Below are 20,106 nucleotides of genomic sequence, written 5' to 3'. Positions count from 1 at the left end.
CATGGACATATTTGTAACATATCAGTGGCCAAGAAGTATTAAGATATGTTACTGAAGTAAAAGTACAATGCAACAATGTCAAAAACTACTCCATTAGTAAAAATCCTACTTAAAGTAAAAGTAGGCTTCAGGAAAATATAGGCTACTTAACAGTATCAGAAGATCTCATTTTGCCATGTAATGTCCCTTTTTATTTTTATACGACATGATTAGATTGACACTGATGCGTCAATGTGTAAGCATTTTATTGTCAAAAAGTTTGGAAACAACTGGTTTAAAGCTTTAGTGTGTAACTCTTTTTTATAATAATGAACGTGCGTTACATTCACGCCATTGCCAAATGAGTTGATACAAAGCTAGTCAGGATTCTTCGCGTTCCACTTCTGGGATTGCACCGGTGCTGCAGGAAATTCCGCCAGATCCATGTATTTTCCGTTTCCTTCCGCTTTCTTTGTGTTGGAATTTTAAATTCTATGGGTAACTGCTCCTCAGATCTCTACAGGGTAAATTGAGACAGCTAGCTAGACTATCTGTCCAATCTGAGTTTTCTCTCACACAATTATTTTGCAGCGGCTCTGGGCGGAGTTTAGCACCGTCCATGAGGATTCTGATTAGTTTAAAGAAATGCCATTAAACCAGAGCACGTTTTCCTCCCATCCCCGAATGCTGAGTAGCCAGACCCTCCTTCAGCCCGCTTTGGAGGAGGGTCTGGCAAAGCGAGACTAATACAAAGCTAATTAAGACTATCAGCTCTACAAAACTCTCTCTGTATGTCGCAGCATGGCTATGTTTAGAAATTGGTGTCATCTGGCGACTGACTTCGCGCACAGAAACTCAAGTGAAGATAATTACCTCTTCTGAAGAGTCCGTCATGTTCTTTTAATCCTCCGTGTCTCCTTGGCTACTAGCAACTGTATGGAGGAGGGGGTGGGGGTGAAGCGCAATCACGGAAGGCTTGTATCATGTGGGTGCACCAACAGAATTATTGTCATTACTTAAAATTCCTCATGGGGGAGACAGAAACTACGCACTATAGCTTTAATATTTAAAAAAGTGTTGTATTTTATAAACATATTTTTAATGTAACATATTGACCTGAAAAGCTACTAGTAGCCTAACACTTGATAATACTATTATATTACCAAAGTGTACTAACAAGATGATGATGATAGAATATAAATTGTATGTAAAAGAGCATGGCCTACTCTATTTAAATTTTACAACCAACAAAACTAATACATTGGAAAATATCTTTATACAATATACCCTGTAATAGTATTGGCATTTATAGTGACATTGATAATAGCTGTACATCCTGAGAAACAAGAAGAACAAAAGAAAATTAAATCATTGTATAGACATAATTAAATATTTGGAAAATGTTTATTTATTTGTGGCACATTATATTAAGATAGTATACAACTCTACAAAGGGCTACAAACTCTACATTTGCATTCTATATGTACGGCTATGCTAAAAACTGATATACTTGGGAAGAGAAAAAAAATCTATTAGGCCATTATTACTCTATTATTTTTCTTATTTCATCATAATCATTTCCTCAGGATATCTCAACATCTCCTCCTCCTCCTGGCTCCCTTTCATTGTTCATGTCCCTCATTGGTCTCATAGCCCAGGGTGTCTCCGAGGTGCTGGTGGGCGAAGAAGGCCCGGGCCATCTCGTTGATGTGGTTGTAGGCGCCGATGGATCGGAAGTATTCAACGTAGTTCCAGAAGTCAGAGGTGGAGTAGGGCCAGTAGGGAACAGCTGGTGGTTCATCATATGGCACTAAAGACACACAGCAGGTCAGGAAAGGATCAATCCACTCTCATCACATACGGTTATATATCCCATTCCACTGGTTAACTGCCTGATGTTTAGGTTCAGTTAGTTCAGTCAGTATGTTGAAAAATTCCCAGAATGCCTTCACACAACCTTCAGAAAAGGGGTTGGAACCTGCAGCTTATGCAGGTTAAAAAAGATGAAGAGCAAGTTGTTCCACTTGAGCCACACCTCTGATTCCAAAAGCATCATGTTTTGTAATCAGTGGTGAAATGTAAGTACATTTACTCAAGTACTGTACTTGACAACTGTACACTTGTACTTCCAACTGTACAATGTTGAGGTACTTGTAGGCTACTTAACTTATTTCCATTTTATGCTACTCTATACTCTACTCCACTACAACTTGGAAGCCAATATTGCACTTTTTACTGCACTACATTTATTTAACATTAGTTACTTGCAGATTTAGATTATTGATACAAAATGTAAATCAACTATATTATTATAGATTAAGCTACCCAGCAGTATATAAATTAATTAAAATGAGCCCCATATTTACCAGCTGCAACATGAAAGTGTTGCAGCATTATTTTATTTAAATCTTTTTATTTAAAAAATACATTTTAATTTGATAATATTATATATTTTGACATAGGCCATTCCCTATAATGAGTTTTGTTTTTTTAAGTATATTTTGATGCTAATACTGTTGTCCTGTTTTGTTATTTTGAGTGCAGGGCTCTAACAGAGTACTGCTACTGCTAGTGGTGGTACTGGTATTGCTGCTTTTACTAAAGTAAAGGATCTGAGTACTAGAATTTACTTCTGCTTGAGGCCATTTTGTCTTTAGTGTCAGGACCTATTCATTTTTGGAAGTGCAAGAGAACTATTTTTAATATCTGAGGGATTTTAAGTTTGTTCCCAAATATGAAGGCATCTAAAAGGAGATGTGTTATGTTTATACAGTACCTCCTTCAGGGATGACTCTGGCTTCTGTGAGGAGGACGCGGAGAGAGAGAGAGAGAGAGGGAGAGAGAGAAAGAGAGACAGAGAGGGAAAGAAAAAAAATTAACATTCCCAAGCATTCCAAGGCTTCCCAAGCACAAAGAAGGGATTCAAGTGCGGAAAACTTGGATTCCTCCCAGAGGGCTGCCGTATACCTGCTACCTCCTCAAATATTGACCTGACCATTGCTCTCTCTCTCACACACACACACACACACACACACACACACACACACACACACACACACAAACACACACAGAGTCAGTCAGAAGCATAAAGAATTCATCCTCGGACAGAGTCCTCTTTGTACACATGCAGTCACCAAAAACAAATGCTCTGCTATAGATGCAGCACTGGCACATTTGGGAGGATCATATATGATTCATACACCGCTATACACATTTATATGTGCAAATTGTGTTTCATTACTTCACCACGTTTTCACCATACAAACTGTAGCTACAACACGCCAACTGTTGCCTTCAAGAGAATATTAAACCTGAAGTTTAAATTACAGATTAAGAAAGGAAAAACTCACCACAGAGTTGACAGGCAAAGAGGCAGAGGAGAACACTGAGCCAGACCAACAGCTTCATCTTTCCCTCCTAAATGAACAAAAATGCTCTTTGTTTTAATCCAGTGGTCATTCTATCAGTACAGTCTCCGGGTTAATGCAATATAGTTGTAGTTTACCATAGTTTTGTAAGCAAATTGATATCAAGATGTTTACCTGTGAATGGTTTGTGAAGCTGTGCAGAGAGGGGCTGCTGTTCATCTGCAGGTTGACTGTGGTCTGTGGTGTGTGGAGCTTAGTGGAGGAAGAGCCAGTGGACCTCCACACACACACACACACACACACACACACACACACACACACACACACACACACACACACACACACACACACACACACACACACACACACACACACACACACAGCCAAGCCTTGCCCATATTATTTGCACAGAGAAATCTTTTTTAAAATTTCCAGGCCATAAGTGAAAGTGATATTCATTTATCAATAAGTATAATTCAAAAATATACTATATATTTTTCAGAAATTAGCCATTTTGCATAATGGTATAAATTATATTTTGATGCCAATACCTTTGCTTCAGTACGATTTTAAATGCAGTACTTTTACTTGTAACAGATTATTTTTACACTATGTTATTACTACTTTTACTACTTATATACTTCTTGTACTTTTTGGTCAATGACCAATCATTGACTAAGAAGTAGAGACTCAATTTTCACTTTAAAACGCTTCATCTATTTTACTGCTTAAAAGATATTCCACTGTAACTTTGTTATTCCCCATGAAATTGTTACCTAACTGGTAACTTTTGGATATCTTCTCACTTTGGACAGAAACAATAGGAAATCGCTTAACTTTTCATTGATGCTCAGTTAGAGTCAGTACAATGCTCACCAGATAAATTCAAGTGTAACCAAATGATCTGCTTAATGGATACAGCTTTAATGTACATAGAGATCAACCACATGTTTTTTACCATCACCACAAATATGCTTGTTTCATGTTCTACTAGATTATCACAATACAATATATTCACAATAAACAATGAGTAACTCCATTGAGCATTGGGGTTTATTTGTTGGTTTTTCAATTTAATTTCCTCCCTCTTTGAAGATAAAAATGTATTTTAAAAAGATCTTAAAATGTTTTCATATCTGTAACACAGCAGATTGAACTAGCTTTTGTTATGGCTTGTGGAACAGTTACAACGTAAGGCCTGGATGATGCAGGAAAAATAATGGACATCAGAGCATATCATACTGAGATGTGTTGCTGCAATAATTAATATTATCATTATGCAATACAGGGTTCTGTTTGGTCAACTATTCAGCCCTGATTTATCAGAGTGCTGTGACTGGATACAGTATAATGAGTGAAAGTCTCCATGAATCCCTAGTCATCCTTGCAGCCGCTCTGATCGGTGGCCTTCATCCTGAACAGGTCGATCCCCTCGTTCATCAGCAGCTCTTTGGCGTAACTCACGGTCTCCGGAGGCAGGAAGCGCGACCGGCCGAGGATCCAGGCGTAGTCGATGTGGAAAACGTAGAGGATGTTAGTGCAAGAGTACACGACGGATGTGCTGGTGTAGTCGGTGGACAGAATCCAGTAGGGGGCGTAGGGTGTAACTGGGAGAAAGAGTCACAGTAACAAATTTAATATGCATTATATTTCTAAAGCAGAGGTTTTTTTTAAAACAAACAAACAAAAAAAAACAGCATACTGCATTAGCTATGTTTGATCTTGATTCTGTTGATCTTAGAGGAAAGTTAAATTTTTTGGGGCATTTTTTAGGCCTTTATTCGACAGGACAGCTGAAGACATGAAAGGGGAGAGAGAGGGGGAATGACATGCAGCAAAGGGCCACAGGTCGGAGTCAAACCCTGGCCCGCTGCGTCGAGGAGTAAAACTCTATATATGGGCGCCCGCTCTACCAACTGAGGACCCGGGCGCCCAAAGGAAAAAATTAAATGCACCTTGACTGTGTTATGATCCACACATGGAGATGAATAATTTATTGTAAAAGAAGCAAGGGACCATACTATTATTAGCTTTAAAAATTATATTTTTTTTATTATAACCAATGCAGGAGTACAGTGAATTACAATAATCCAAATTAAACCATTAAATAGAATCATAAGTCTGTTTCTAGGTTTCTTATGTGGGGAGAACATTCTTGAATCTTTGAGTTTTGAGGTGGACGTAATAAATGCCAATATTATCTGCATACTGATGAAACGGAACAGCAAATAAACAGAGCTGTGCTAGCAGCTCTTTGAGGCAGTACTTTCGGCTCAGTGGTGCCTTAAGCTAAATGTTGTTGAACACTGTCACCTTAACAGCTGCTCCAGTCATGCTCAAGCTGTCATGGTTGTGGTTTTCAGTTGTAGCTTTTCCTGTTTTATTAGTATTCTGTTTTGGTTTTCCCCGTACCATTCGTGTGTGTGTGTGTTGTAATGCTTCAGTTCCTGTTTTATTTTGTAGTCTCTGTCTCTCCTGTGTCGTGTCCTGTTTTACTTCCTGCCTTGTGTGTTTTCCCGCTTTTGTAAATGTCTGCCCCGCCCTCATGTGTTTCACCTGTTCTTCAGCCCTCGTGTCACATTTCCCTCGTTACTGCCCTCGTTACCTTGTATATTTAGTCTCTTTGTCTGTTGTCCGATTGTGGTCACTCCCTGTGTCATTCGCTGCATCTCTCCGTCCTTGTGGCATTTGCTTTTACCGAGTCTTGAGTTTACTAAGAGGTTTTTGGATTTTGTGTTGGATATTCCTTTTGCCTGCCTGCCTGCCTGCCTCAGGACACCGTTTGTTGGAAGCTTTTTTATTTTAATAAACCTTCTAAACCTTCTGACTGCCTCCTCGCCTCCACACACTGCACTTTTGGGTCCAAGCCTGCTATTCTGTGACGTGACAGAAGTTAGCTGAAAAAGGACATAAACATCTAATGATAACTAGTTGGACCAGAATAGACGATGACATGTTTTAGAGACTCACGGGCACGTTGTTGTTGTTGCCATTACAAATGCACTGAGGCTGCTGCATCAAGTCAGCCGATATATCATCATTCACAAGGAATGTGAGCTCTTTAAGTAGAATGATTCAGTGATAAGTGGAAAGTCTGCTGAACCGTACTTTTCGGTCTTTTTGTACAATTTCTTAAGGAACTATGTGATGATTTTAACGATATAATTATCATAAACATTATCTCTTAAACATCTGATCCCATTCATAACAATACTACACAAGATGACAAAGAAGATCACGAAGAGTAGGAAGACCATCTAGGGAGATGAAGAGTGCTTACAATACGAGAAACTGACTCCAAGTTGGGCAGGTTCTCTCAGATCTGGAATCACCGCTGTCCCTTCTGCCACCCTCACCTTGTCTTTACTGATAGACAGAGAAACAATTAATTTCCTTTAACAGAGCACAGACAGAGATTGAAAAACTGACCATCAAATGAAATGGTCGGTCAAATCAAAATCAATATTAAATATCCCTCGATCAATACTCACTAGAACTGAGAGTTCAGCACCTGAATGGTACCATCTTTCCTTACGTTGTAGTTGGCCTCGATGCACTTTCCTCTCTCGAAGGAAGCAGGGAGCTTCGCAATCTCATACCACCTGCCCAGATACTGTTAACGGAGAGCTTCCATTAGTTCTGTGTAGTTCAGTGCATAGTAAATCAATGAATGGATGTACTGTATGTTTATGTGTGTTTACCTGTTGAAGGTTGAAGTTGGGCTGCACCTTGGGAGTAGGACAGGGACCCCAGTGATAGGTCTGTGCTGACACCAGAGGGAGCAGCACGAGGAGGAGGTAGACTGCAGACATTGTTCCTTCAGGAGAGGAGGGAGGATTATAGGAGAACCCCATCAAGTAATGGAAGAAGTACTCTGATCTTTTACTTGAAGTAGAAGGAAAAGACACTGTGTAGAAATGCTCTGTTACAAGTAAAAGTCCTGCATTTAAAACCTTTTAATTTAAGTAAAAGTACAATAGTATTGGCATCAAATCAAAGTACCAAATGTAAAGGTACTCATCATGCTGAATGTCCCATTTCAGTATAATGTAAGCTTTATTATATTATTGGATTATAATTATTGATGCACATCACTTTAATGTTTTAGCTGGAAGGTGGGGCTTATTTATTTATTCATTTATAAGCTATTATTTTATATAAAGCTGGGTAGCTTGTGAATTTCCCCCTGGGGATCGATAAAGTTCTTATTTATATGAATAAATGCAATATGTAGTAAAAAGTACAAAATGGATCTCCGACAAAACTATCAGCAGTCGAGTTAAATTCCACAATCCTGGTAGCATTCTCGGTAGAGCATGCGCCCCATATACTATATCTAGATTATATTATGATGTAATGTATTCAAAATTCTATTGATTTCAAGCTACTTGTAATAAATAAAAATGAATGTAATACTAATGCAGTAAGCACTGTAATAATCTTCCTGCCTGTGTCTACTAGGCATAATAGTGGAACTAAGAATTAAAAAATAGATGTCTTTGGCTTGGTGCAAGGTTAAGAAAACAAATACCATATATGATAAGTCAAACCATAAATAGACTACACATTATGGACAAATATAAAGAAAGATGTCTGAGTGACCTCTGGTTGGAATGTAGTCTCCATAAGCCTATTGGTTTATTGTTCCACAGGCGGGGTTTGCAAACACGACACCACTGTCTTTTGCAGATCTTTTGTCTGTTTTTTTCAACTGAATTTTGTACCCAGGCCACATGGAGTTCAATAATATATTGTCAACTTCACTGCTCCATCATATCTATTCTATTATATATTCTACTGAGGCTGAGTCCTTGCTTCAGTGGCCAGGGATCGACTCCTATCCGTGGCTGAATGTTGTTCTCTCTCTCCCCTTTCCTGTCAAACTTCAGCTGCACTGTCACATAAAGTGCCCAGTAAAAAAAACTGTCAAAAATACTGGGCTATAATAATCTAGTTATAAATAAAGTTAGATTCAATTAAATGTATGTAATTTATAAAACAAACAAAAAAAATGTTAAGGAAATGTTTTATGCCACAGCTTTGGGGTAATTTAGGGAATATGTATTTAATTATTTTGTATAGGAATGAGTTGATGCTTCAGACTGGTGTGGCCTATTGATAACTTTTTATTTTATATTTTATTTTATAACTTCTATTTTGTATTATTTGCATTTTTACTTTTGGCTTAATGACAAATAAGGATTGCAAAATAATATCTGTAGATCACAACCATTGAAGAATTAGATTAGAGCTCCTGAACTGTAAACCCACATAATTATAGTGTAACTCTAGTCTGTGGAGGGTGTTGGCATGCTACATTTCTTCTTCTTTTGTTATCTGTAAAATGGTTGACTGGAGTCCATGGTTTTGTGACATTTGATAGCAGTGAAAAACATGCCAGAAAACTCTTTGTCGCTCTCTCTCAGTGCTGCAGCTGAGAACGTAATCTTTTCTTTTGTCTATTTACACACCATCACATGGTGCCGCGCCTGTTCTTCTGGTTTCACGTAACAGCTATACCTTCATAAAGACCAACTGTATGCTACAGCTGCTTGTTTTCAGTAGAAATTTAACAAAAACAACATTCATTTTAGTTTCTCAAATAATTTCAGCCTTATATTAAAGAGAGAAAAAGCTATAGTTAAAGTAAAATACTTATTTTGGACCACATATAATGAAACCAAGTGGAAATCAAGTTCTTGTATAATGCAGAAAATGTTAGTGTTATTTAAAAAAACCTTACCATACTGCAAGATTGACATTTATCTTGTTAATTCTACAATTTAGTATAATGTAGCCATGACATAAACCCTTCTTACCTCAGGTGTATTTAAAGATGGTGGATCAGGTGGAGGTCTGGTGCAGGCTGAAGCTGCTGATGAAATGCTGTCTGGTCAGACACACTGGGAGTGTTCCCATTCGTGTTATGTCACTCCTCCAACACGAGGCAGCTTAATTGTCGTCATGCGCACATTCCCACGTTGTGAATATGCAGACACTGTGATCAGGGTTAAATATTTGAATCATTGAATTCCCGAGTATTTTTTTTTTTTTACTTCTAAGCACACACCTGTTTACTGCTTATGGAGTTTCACCCGAACAACGTTTTCTATTGTATTTCCATTTTTCTCAAAGTTATTATAGGTATGATGGTTTGTGTTAAAGCAATTTTTAGATTATTCATTAAAATTAAAATTTTAAAAATGCCACAAAAATGTCATAGATGAAAGTGTGGTAGGCTATGTCATAAAAAGTCATAGTATAGTATGCCACATAAATGTCATAAAAATGTCATAAAAGTCATGGTATAGTATAACTGCGCACAACCACAATTGTAGCTGCAGAACTGTATGAATATTTAATCATATTTTATGACTTACTATGACTTTTAATGACATTTGAAGACTTTATACTATACTATGACTTTTTTTATGACCTACTATACTGACATTTTTTTTAATTTTTATGACCTACTATGACATTTTTTTAATTTTTATGACATACTATACTATGACATTTTATTTAATTTTTATGACATACTATGACATTTGTTTTATTTTTATGACATACTATACTATGACTTTTGAATGACAAACTATGGCATTTTTACAACATACTATACGCTGACCTTTGTATGATATTTTCGACAGACTTATTTTACATTTTTATGAAATACTATAGTATGCCTTTTTTGACATTTGTTTTTAAAATACTATTGACTTTTTATGACATTTTTATGATATACTATGACTTTCTCATTACATACAATATTTTTTATCTTTTTTATGACATACTATACTTTGGTTTTTTATATGATTTCTTTAATATAGTCTATGATCATAACACAATGGCCATAATGAAATTAAGACTCTGTAATGTGTAAGTATGCTATATAATTTAACAGTATTCACTCATTTCCCAGTGTACCAACAGAGAAACTGCATCTGCACTGCTCATCTGGCCACCTGGTGGTTGTTGATGCACACTGCAGCTACTGCAGCTACTGCAGTATACTATGTACTACTATACTATGACTCTTTATCACTTTTAACGACATACTATAATATTACTTTTTCATTACTTTTTTCACATACTGTACTATGATTTTTTTAAATACTTTTTTCGACATACTATACTATGACTTTTTACGACTTATGACACATTATACTATGACTTATTTATGACTTTTTTTCAATTTTTTTAGGCAGGTTAAGGACCTGGATAATGGATGGGGGGGGCGCTGGCACAAAAAAGGTTGAGAACCAGTGGACTATACTATGACTTTTTTCGACACACTATACTATGACTTTTTTTACCATTTTCGACATACTATACTATGACTATGACGTATTTATGACTTTTTCGTCATATTATAGCCTACAATGACGTTTTATGACTTTTATGATTTGCTATTACTTTTTTCACTTCATTCAACATACTATACTACGACTTTTCATAAATTTTTTCGACATACTATACACGACTTTTTTTTATCACTTTTTCCAACATACTATACTGTGACTTTTTGACTTTTTTTGACATACTATACTATGACTTTTTAAAAACTGTTTTACAACATATAGTATGACTCATTACTTTCCTCGACATACTATGACTTTTTATCACTACTTATGACTTTTTTTACTTTTTTCAACATACAATGCTATGACTTTGGTTTCCGACTTTCTTTTACATACTATACTATGACTTTTTTTTTTTTCAACATACTATACTATGACTTTTTTGTGATTTTTGTCAACATCCTATACTATGACTTTTTTCGACATACTATACAATGACTTTTTTCAATAGACCATATTATGACTTTTTTCAGCATGCTTATACTATGACTTTTTTGTGACATTCTTCGACATACTATACTATGACTTTTTTGACATACAATACTGTGACTCGATATACTATACTGAAGATGAAAAATGAAGTAAAACTATAATGAAACACAGACACTAACATACATTTGAATTCTCTGATGTTGCTGTGAGTTAAACTAAAACCAGGAAAGATCCCACAACAGAAAACATCTCTGGAATGCCTGTGAGATTACTCCTTCCTAAGAATGTTTTGTCTTGTCTGTCTGTTGGTAAAAACAATATTTATTTTTTTTTAAAGAAAAATTTGGCCCTTTTTCTTTTTGAGATTAAAAAAAACAATGTGTAAAAATTTACTTTTTGGACTATAACTGGACAAAATTAGGAAACAAACTACTGTACCAAGCATTACATACTATAGTATCAGCATATCATTACTGTTTTTTCAGTCTTTATTTGATAAGAATATAATAATCTTCCAGTCCATCAAGCTAATATCTGGCTGTTGAGTGTACTGTGAAAAAAAACTAACTTCCCACAGCACCCAGCTCAGAAAGCAGCCTTCAGATACATACATTTTTTGACTTTTCCCGACATACTATACCGACATATATATACTATGACTTTTTTCAACATCTATGCTATGACTTTTTTGAGCATATGACTTTTTTCAACATACTATACAATTATAGTCTTCAAATAATAGAACAAACATGTTAACTGGCAGCTTCAGTAATAGCTCACCAAGATAAGGTGCTGACTCAACTGAAACTTAGTTATCTGAGGTGAAAGGATCAAACACAACTTCTACCTGAAGTGTTTCACTTTTTACTGTCTTCAGTAATGTGAACGATAAATACAACTTTGAACCACTGCTTTTCAAGCTTCATAAATAGCTCAGCAAGAGTAGGTGCTGAATATCTAAGAAGGATTTGTGGTTGATGGTTCAATCCTTTAAAAGGAGCAGTGCATTCTTAAGTTCTAACCCTAGAAGTGAAGAAGTCAAATAAACATGGAAACAGCAGTCAAGTGCATCAGGTAAGATAGCTCAGTGTGATAAAGTGGTGGTAGGATGACCAATCTGGTTGTGGGTTCAAATCTTATGAGGTGCAGTTCATTTTAAGGTTTAACACCCAAAATGACAAGTCAAAAATGCAGATACCATCATAAAATATGCACTACCATCATTTTTTCCCTCTCCATGTACCTTCATAAAAATGTCAAAACATTTAATACATTTTTTTTCAAAATGTAATTTTTTAAAAATGTATTACTTGTTTCTATATTCATTTTGATTCTATTTAACTCCATTCAACATACTATACTATGATGTTTTAATGACTTTTTTTGGACATGCTATACTATGAAATTGGATGACTTTTCAACGTACTGTACTGACTTTTTATCACTTTGACACACTTATACTATGTTTTTATGATTTCTTTCGACATACTATTTGATGTTATGACTTTTAACGTACTATAAATTCTTTGACTATACTATGACTTTATTCACTATATTCAACGTTTTTCTGACTTTTTTGCCACATACTGTTCTATGAAATTTTATTTTGACATACTATACTATGAGTTTTTGATGACATACTATAGTATGACTTTCTGACATTTTTAGCACACTATACTGACCTTTTATGACATGTTTATTACATAGTTATGCCATTTTTTACGACTATAAATACATCCTTGACAGTACTAAATACTATACTCTATAAAATTATTATTTACATGACCACACTGTCATACTAAAAAATTAAGTCAAATTGGCTTGTCAAATTTGTAGTCCAATGTAGCTTTCACATTTTTATTTTATGACGTGTATGTTTACTATTCTAAGTAAAATGCTACCTTCACAACATAAATGTGAATTTTTCATTTAAAATATAAAGGTTGACTAGAAGACTATGCAATTGGGCAAATATTAAGAATAAGATGTTTTATACCCTAGAAACATTTGGGAAGAATAAAAGACGACATCAAACAGACACAAGAATCTAATAAAGATTATTTATTTCCAGTGTTTGTTGAGGGAGGGCATTGGAAACCCATGTTTTGCTGTACACAGGCGAGATGTTCACTGCTCAGAAAACATTGTCTCATGCAGTTTTAAACATTTGTTTTTTTTCTCCCAGGTTTAAGCGCCCATGCATTTTACTGCACTTGAAAAATACATAGGGGAGGAAAAATGAAGTAAAACTATAATGAAACACAGACACTAACATACATTTGAATGCTCTGATGTTGCTGTGAGTTAAACTAAAACCAGGAAAGATCCCACAACAGAAAACATCTCTGGAATGCCTGTGAGATTATTCCTTCCTAAGAATGTTTTGTCTTGTCTGTCTGTTGGTAAAAACAATATTTTTTTTTTTCTTTTAAAAGGAAAAAAGAGGCACTTTTTCTTTTTGAGATAAAAAACAATGTGTAAAAACTTTTTGGACTATAACTGGACAAAATTAGGAAACAAACTACTGTACCAAGCATTACATACTATAGTATCAGCATATCATTACTGTTTTTTTTTCAGTCTTTATTTGATAAAACTATAATAATCTTCCAGTCCATCAAGCTAATATCTGGCTGTTGAGTGTACTGTGAAAAAAAAACTTCCCACAGCACCCAGCTCAGAAAGCAGCCCTCAGATACATCCAAATACTTCAAGTACAGGCAAAAAAGAAACGCATACATATTGTTTTGAAAATGACAATACTGTCACAAGCAACTACTGTTAGTCCAAAAAGAGTAATACATTCTTCATACCGCTTATAATAGGAAGAACTTAACCATGATTCCTTAAAAAAAAAAAACACGTCCTCCTGCATTCAGTCATCGTCAAGTTGACCCCTTTACTTTCATTAGTGCTGTTTCACAATCTACAGAGTCCATTTCTGTCCCACTGACACAACATATTAACAGCAAAGTCCCATTCTTGCATTAGATAGGTTCGATCTTGCAGGAGGAAGTCCGAGTTCTGTCCAAGTCTGTTCCAGTATGGCCAACAAGTCAGTGGAATTACACACATAAACATCTCTTCAACATTATTCCAGTAACAATCACGTAAGCCTATAAACAGTATGTACAGTAGATACATAAAGTATACTTTGTAGAAAAAATATTGTGCAGTAACCTTAGCTAAAATACCCACATTCGTACATTTCCGCATTCATTCGGTTTATACAATAGACGAGACCGCTCTCGCGGTTTCACAGATACTGGTAGAACCGTGAGCGGACAACTTGTGCTCCAGACAGTTTGTGTGGGTGAGCGTCCGCCCCGAGGCTGCCTTTATTTTTGCCTTGCAGCCCGCTACCGTTAACGTGCTCCCCTGCTAGCGGCTGCGCGCCCGGAGACGCAGAAGGAGGAGGTCTTCCTGGAGCTACGTCCTGGGCTTCTGGGTGATCATCCTCGGGAACGGCTTTGGGTGCGACCTCAACGCTCGAATCGGAGCCTCTAAACCGCTCTCTAGTGATCCAGTCCCGGATGGAGAAGTCCTGAGAGGAACATCTGGGCTTGAGGCGGTCCAGAGCTGACAGTTCGGCGGTCTGGGCCACGCCGCCCTGCTCCCTCCAGTCGTTGATGACCGCCAGCTCCGCGAAGTCTCTCTGCCCGGCCATGGTGTGCCTGCGGCGGATGTTCTTCTTCTTCCCGCGGGCGTCTGGAGTTCGGCTCTTCTGCGTGAACATGTCGTCGGCAGACGTGCGTAGCCTGAATTTGAGGCGCTCGGTGATCTTAAGGTGCCAGGCTGGTTCGGGGCGCTCCGACTCGCTGCGCGAGGACGAGCTGAGGCTGCTTGTTGACCGCCCTTTCTTCATCACCTCCAGGACTCGAGAGAGCCGCGTGGACGAATCGGCTCTACCCTCGCTACGCTCCCCGCTCCCGGCAACGCCCTCCACTGATGACTCACTGTCCGTTTTCTGTCTTAGCGACCACCGTCGGGAGAGGGTGTCGCACTCAATCATCCTGTGCGACGGGAAAAGGCGCCGTGCTTCCAGTTTTGGTGTGGTGCTGCCTTCGGCGGCTCCACCTCCTCTCGGTTCCGTCTTTTCCAGGCTCGGCTCTCGGCAGGGCGTGGACTGGCTGCTGCCACCGCCCGGAGCGAAAACCGGGAAGTCGCTCTCGCTGTCCGTCTCCATGGGCCGTCCCTCGCTAATGAGCTCGCTGCGTTCGTCATCCGCCTCCTCCCCACCCTGCAGCTCCGGACTGAGCGCGCTGGACTCTGCGCCAGTTAGGAACGTGATGGAAGAAGTGGTGGAGTAGTCCGAGGTGATGGAGCTCACCTCTGCGCCGGCGGACGCCCCTGGACCTGCCGTCAGGCCGACACATGCTCCGGCAGGAAGATCGGGGGACGCTCCGGTCCACTTTTTCGGTCTCGACCGAGGCACGGACGCTCCAGAGCTCATGGTCCCGAGGTCTGAGGTGTTCTCATCGAGCTGGGATGGGGGATCCGACAAGGAGGATTTTGCCTGAGGAGCCGTTTGGTAGCCTGAGATATTTGGGGATGGGGAAGGTGAGGGGTGTCTGGGTAGAGTCTTCTCCTTCAGGAATACGGAGTTTCTATGCTCTCTCTTGGCTTTAGGTGTGAGCTCCACAGCTCTCCCGTTCTCTTTCCTCTCCTCTGCTCGTACTGGTTGCTTTGCGTTGGGGCGAGTCTCGCTCTGTCCCTCAGTCTGGAGGCCGTGGTGGTTCGGCTTCTGGCCAGGGATTTCCTTCTTGGGGAAGACGGCGTCCAGGTCGTCGTCTGAGCTGCTAGGCTGCGGCTTCTCCTTTGACTTCTTTCTTTTGCGGCTGGCTGCAGCAAAGATGGAGGAGACCAGGAGCTCTCGGCTGCACTGGTCCTTCCCTGAGCCCCAGGAACCCTGCAGAGATGGAAATACCAAAATGAGTATTTTGGATGCTGAGAAACACAAGTAGGGAGCACGTCAAAGAGACAAACAAAAAAGCCTTCACCCCTGCCTGGAAACTTAAACCTGTACTCCACCTGCTTCCGTGAAGCACCTCAAACCAGAGAAGTGGACAGAGAGAGGAACATTAGCAGGCGTCATTAACAGGGAGAACAGTAGTGTTTCCATGCCAGCCGTAAAGCAGAAGCAGGAGGAGCAGCAGCACAGCATGAACTGAAGCATCCCTGCACGAGCCCGAGCCCTGGCATGAGTGGCTTAAAAGCTGAAGGAAAGCAGCCACATAACAGCAGCGCAGCGATGAAAGGCACCTGCTTTTGCTAATGACACAATCTTACGTCGTCGTCTTTTTTGTTTGTTTTTTCTCTACCTCATAACAAGCAACTGCATAGTTCTGAGCCCCTCGGTCACAGCTTTAATGTGTCACGAAGCAGAAAAAGAGGCTGTGGCTCACTGGATGTACAGTCGGCATTGTCTGGTCAGTACTGACAGACTAATCATCGCATGAATTTAAAGAGTTGATTCAGCCAAATTACAAACAAAAAAAGGTTCTTACTCTTGTGGTATCTAACCATACAGATAGTTTTGAGATATGCAGCTTCCACCCTGGTACCATGGATGTGAATGAAGTATAATTTGCGGTGCTCACACCTTTTTTGAGAAATTACATTTAAAAAGTTTAACAGAATCATTTTTTTCCCCCTAGAAGCAGCATCCTGGTTACAGGATGTCATCAGGTTTTACTGGGACTATTTCTTCAGTAGAAAGTAGTTCCAATCAAAACATTTCACAGGGAGGTCCATGAGATTAAACTCCCTAATAAGAGCAATACTGAGAGCTCATTGCACACCACACTTGCAATCAGTGTCGGACTTTGCAATATCAAATTTGAGTTAGGTCAAACCGTGTGGTGAATGCCTGGTGAACCTACAGCACCATGATTTAAAATAGAAAATCAAAGACACAGCACCAACTTGCCTGCATCCCTGTCATGATTTTAAAATCACAAAATGGCACTTACAATGTCGTATTGGTCAGCGTGTCCTGAATCATGCCGGATTTCAATAAGGAGGGGCGTGTACTGTGTAATTATGGGCTATCCCAGATGAAAGGGACGTTTGTTTTGTAAAGAGATGTTGCTGCTGACTTTCAAAAGCCCTATTCGCACGGGATAAGTATTACCTGGTGACCTCCAGTCATTTGTAATAATCGCGGAGGTTGTCTGTGATCTTAATCCCGTGCGAATCGGTCATGTCTGTAATTTGTAAAGTAATAATTCCCCCGCAAATGACCTACCATATTTCGCCGAAAACGGAGGTCCTGTGATAATATTAGTCCCGTGCGAATCGGCATCTCTGAGATTTGGGGTCTAACTGGCTGCGTTGTCAATTATAAATGAAAAGTTTTGACATCATATCCGGGGGATAATGTCTGTAAATTTGAGTAAAATACAGACTTCAGTTATCCCGTGTGAATGCGCCAGACAAAATACAGACGTGTGGGGGTAATTTATTATCTACAAGAGGTCCCCAGGTAATACTTATCCCGTGCGAATAGGGCTTTAAATGTACTTTTTGTCAACACCTGTATGCATGACTAATACATTTTTACTCCATTCTATTAAGGAGGACGCAGAAAAATGGGTTATCTATATGACCTGGACACATGTAACCGAAACCATCTGCATGGCGACAAGACATACCATTTTTCTTTTTTTTGGGGGGGGGGATGATTTGGGTGAAACAACTCTTTAAGTGTAGGCTGCGATAAGTTTATTTGATGCTGATCTTGACTGGAGGTGGTGGCGATCTCTCCTGCTCGTCACCTACCTCCTGAGAGGGTTAACACTGGGCGCACACTCACCTTTGATTTAGCCGAGTCACTAGTCGGTGAATCTGTGAAAAAAGAGAGAAGAGAGGGACATGTTAGGTGATTTAACAACACAGATGAACACATCTAGGAGGCGCAACATGGGAAAATGAATCGGGGAGAGAAAAAAAAAGGAGAAGAGAACAATGTTGATGAGGAGGGTCGTGTGGAGCGAAAACACAGAACGGACGAGACAAGTGAGCACATACATGAGCAGACAACAGGCCATGCTTCACACAGGGACAGATGAGCGCTACGTTCCACTCAGGTCCACATCTACATGGCATGTGTTCTTCTTCCCAAACGCACCCGGACATCGAGTCCAAGCCAAGTAAAGAGAGTTCCTCAAGTTTCTTAGTGATACTGAGTGCAACTTTAGCAACAAACACAACACGTACATTTTAACAGCAGCAGAATGGCAAGGCAGATAATGTGCCATGCAACACAAGGAGGGCGAGGGATAATCAGGAATGCAGATATGAACCTTATCATAACCCTATCATAACATTTACTGATGAAGACTCCTGAACCTAAAACCACAAGTGGAGCTCGGTATTAGCACTACGAACTGAAAACATTTTTTCTTCTTCTTGCAACAAAAGAAGCAACAGTTCTGAAATGTTTAATGTGGTCTAAACCAGTAGATCCCAACTTTTTTTTTTTTTTTTTACTTTAACAAATATCTACTCGTAACCTCTCGTCATCAGTGTGAAAACCATATCCATCTCCAAAATGGTAACTCTTCACAAGCTAGTAAAAATAGCTTTGTCCTGCAGCTTTATGACATTTTTTGGATCTCCCAATGAGTTTTTAAAAAGATTTATTCAGGTAGAATTTGCTCGGCGCTAAATGTTTACTCATTTTAACTGGGGAAAAAAAAAATCTGAATTTGGAGATGCATGGTTTTTATTAGACAGCAACAAGTCCACAGGCTAGAAGGAAAAACATAGAAAAAAGTCATTTTTCTTAGTTTCCTACTCTGGATTTTTACCTCACAGACAGATTTATCTTGTGACTCTCAGGTTTGGAACCACTGGTTTAGGTTAAAGAACTATCTGATAAGATAACGTATGCGTCTGGACGTTCAATGCCAGCTTTCAGTACTCGCTACGGACACATTTTAGTTGCTAATAAAAAAAAATATTGAGCTTTGATACCCAACCTCCCAGATTACACTATCGCGATGCTTTTTAGCTGAACTGACAAGGCAATGTGAGATAACATGAATTGCCATGACGACAGTGACACAGTGATGATGGAGACGGCTATGGAAGAAACCAAAAAAATAACAGAAGTGACAGGGGGGTCACAGAGGGGCTAGCTACAGTATATGAAGAGAGGGGACACTACATGAGAAAGAGAGTGTCAGCAAGGAAACCTATAATCAGTCCTCACCTGCTCTATAATCACATTTATTTATATCATCCTTCTAGCTAAAATTTGTTGTTTGTTTTTTTGTGAAATAGCCAAGCCCCCCTATACACCCCTTACAATACAGATGATGGCACAATATGCAAGTGCACACTGACTGGCGACGTAGAAACCATACCATGCTATCTCTCCAGTTGGCAAGCTTGCGAGACAGTGAGGAGAGACAGCGGAGAGCCTTTCAGACAGTAGCACCGGCCTGTGTTAGGTATACTCTGACAGAAAACCCACAACACCGGACACTGCACAGTACCGTGTAGCCGCTTCGCTTTCCCTTTTCTGTCACGGTTTCTTTCTTTATTGCTTTTTTTCCCCTCCTTTCTCTCTTTGGCTCTTCTTGCACTTAAAAGAACTGTGGGTTCCTGCAGACTAGGCAGCTACACTGGGGGCAACAATCCTCCTTCTTCCTACAGTTCCAGCTGTCCATCACGGACAGTATAGAGTCCATCAGTGTCATCATGGTGTGATAGACTCCTCCCACTTGGCCTGTGTCAAGATCAGTATGTGTGAATGCTGGGAAAGCCTTTAGGACACCCGACAGAGCCTCACTAGAGACAGAGGAATCAGAGGTCGCCTTTCACTGTAAAAACATCTATTTCTGACGTGGGAAAGAACATGCCTTATTAGTGCAACAGTGGGCAGGATAAAGGGAGGGAGAAAACACAGCCCAGTTGTGGAGTTGATTAAAATGATGTAATAAAGGGCAGAGGGGTTATTA

General features: G+C 39.2%; 3 protein-coding genes across 8 annotated transcripts in view; all 3 read right to left on the bottom strand.

Moving 5' to 3' along the window:
- Nucleotides 1-1,364: 1,364 nt before the first annotated feature.
- Nucleotides 1,365-3,604, bottom strand: otos (otospiralin). Its single transcript, XM_039789524.1, has 4 exons — nt 3,522-3,604; nt 3,330-3,396; nt 2,756-2,779; nt 1,365-1,789 (listed from the first exon to the last, which is right to left on the bottom strand). Exons 1-4 carry the CDS (start codon nt 3,564-3,566, stop codon nt 1,602-1,604), a joined length of 324 nt encoding a protein of 107 aa, XP_039645458.1. The 5' UTR covers nt 3,567-3,604; the 3' UTR covers nt 1,365-1,601.
- A 646-nt stretch (nt 3,605-4,250) lies between these two features.
- Nucleotides 4,251-9,280, bottom strand: apodb (apolipoprotein Db). Of its 2 annotated transcripts, none has more exons than XM_039789523.1 (5): nt 9,167-9,280; nt 7,049-7,164; nt 6,839-6,960; nt 6,628-6,713; nt 4,251-4,954 (listed from the first exon to the last, which is right to left on the bottom strand). In XM_039789523.1, the coding sequence occupies exons 2-5, from the start codon at nt 7,157-7,159 to the stop codon at nt 4,722-4,724; spliced, it is 552 nt and encodes a 183-aa protein (XP_039645457.1). In that variant the 5' UTR covers nt 7,160-7,164; nt 9,167-9,280; the 3' UTR covers nt 4,251-4,721. The 2 variants fall into 2 exon arrangements, with proteins under 2 accessions (XP_039645457.1, XP_039645456.1); XM_039789522.1 differs by having other exon boundaries at nt 7,049-7,232; nt 9,167-9,241.
- A 3,906-nt stretch (nt 9,281-13,186) lies between these two features.
- The window catches only part of LOC120552038 (rho GTPase-activating protein 21), a 90,806-nt gene continuing 83,886 nt past the window's right edge, over nt 13,187-20,106 (bottom strand). For all 5 annotated transcript variants that reach the window (XM_039789680.1, XM_039789678.1, XM_039789676.1 and 2 more), the window contains 2 exons: nt 17,955-17,986; nt 13,187-16,049 (listed from right to left, as the gene is read on the bottom strand). In XM_039789680.1, coding sequence (XP_039645614.1) covers nt 14,397-16,049; nt 17,955-17,986 — 1,685 coding nt within the window. In that variant the 3' untranslated portion in view covers nt 13,187-14,396. The remainder of the gene's footprint in view (nt 16,050-17,954; nt 17,987-20,106) is intronic.

Source organism: Perca fluviatilis, chromosome 22 (genome assembly GCF_010015445.1).
Source record: "Perca fluviatilis chromosome 22, GENO_Pfluv_1.0, whole genome shotgun sequence".
NCBI classification, from domain to species: domain Eukaryota; kingdom Metazoa; phylum Chordata; class Actinopteri; order Perciformes; family Percidae; genus Perca; species Perca fluviatilis.
Note: the sequence above shows the minus strand (reverse complement) of the source record. Positions and strands in the feature narration are given on the sequence as shown.

What these genes read in the sequence shown, in the direction of transcription:
- apodb (XM_039789522.1), bottom strand. Translation starts at nt 7,201, where the DNA reads ATGGGGTTCTCCTATAATCCTCCCTCCTCTCCTGAAGGAACAATGTCT. An exon ending in CCAACTTCAACCTTCAACAG is followed by an intron (nt 6,961 to 7,048) that starts GTAAACACACAT and finishes CTCCGTTAACAG; the next exon opens with TATCTGGGCAGGTGGTATGA. An exon ending in TGGAGTCAGTTTCTCGTATT is followed by an intron (nt 4,955 to 6,627) that starts GTAAGCACTCTT and finishes TCTTTCTCCCAG; the next exon opens with TTACACCCTACGCCCCCTAC.
- otos (XM_039789524.1), bottom strand. Translation starts at nt 3,566, where the DNA reads ATGAACAGCAGCCCCTCTCTGCACAGCTTCACAAACCATTCACAG. An exon ending in GCTTCACAAACCATTCACAG is followed by an intron (nt 3,397 to 3,521) that starts GTAAACATCTTG and finishes TTGTTCATTTAG; the next exon opens with GAGGGAAAGATGAAGCTGTT. An exon ending in CTTTGCCTGTCAACTCTGTG is followed by an intron (nt 2,780 to 3,329) that starts GTGAGTTTTTCC and finishes TCCTCCTCACAG; the next exon opens with AAGCCAGAGTCATCCCTGAA.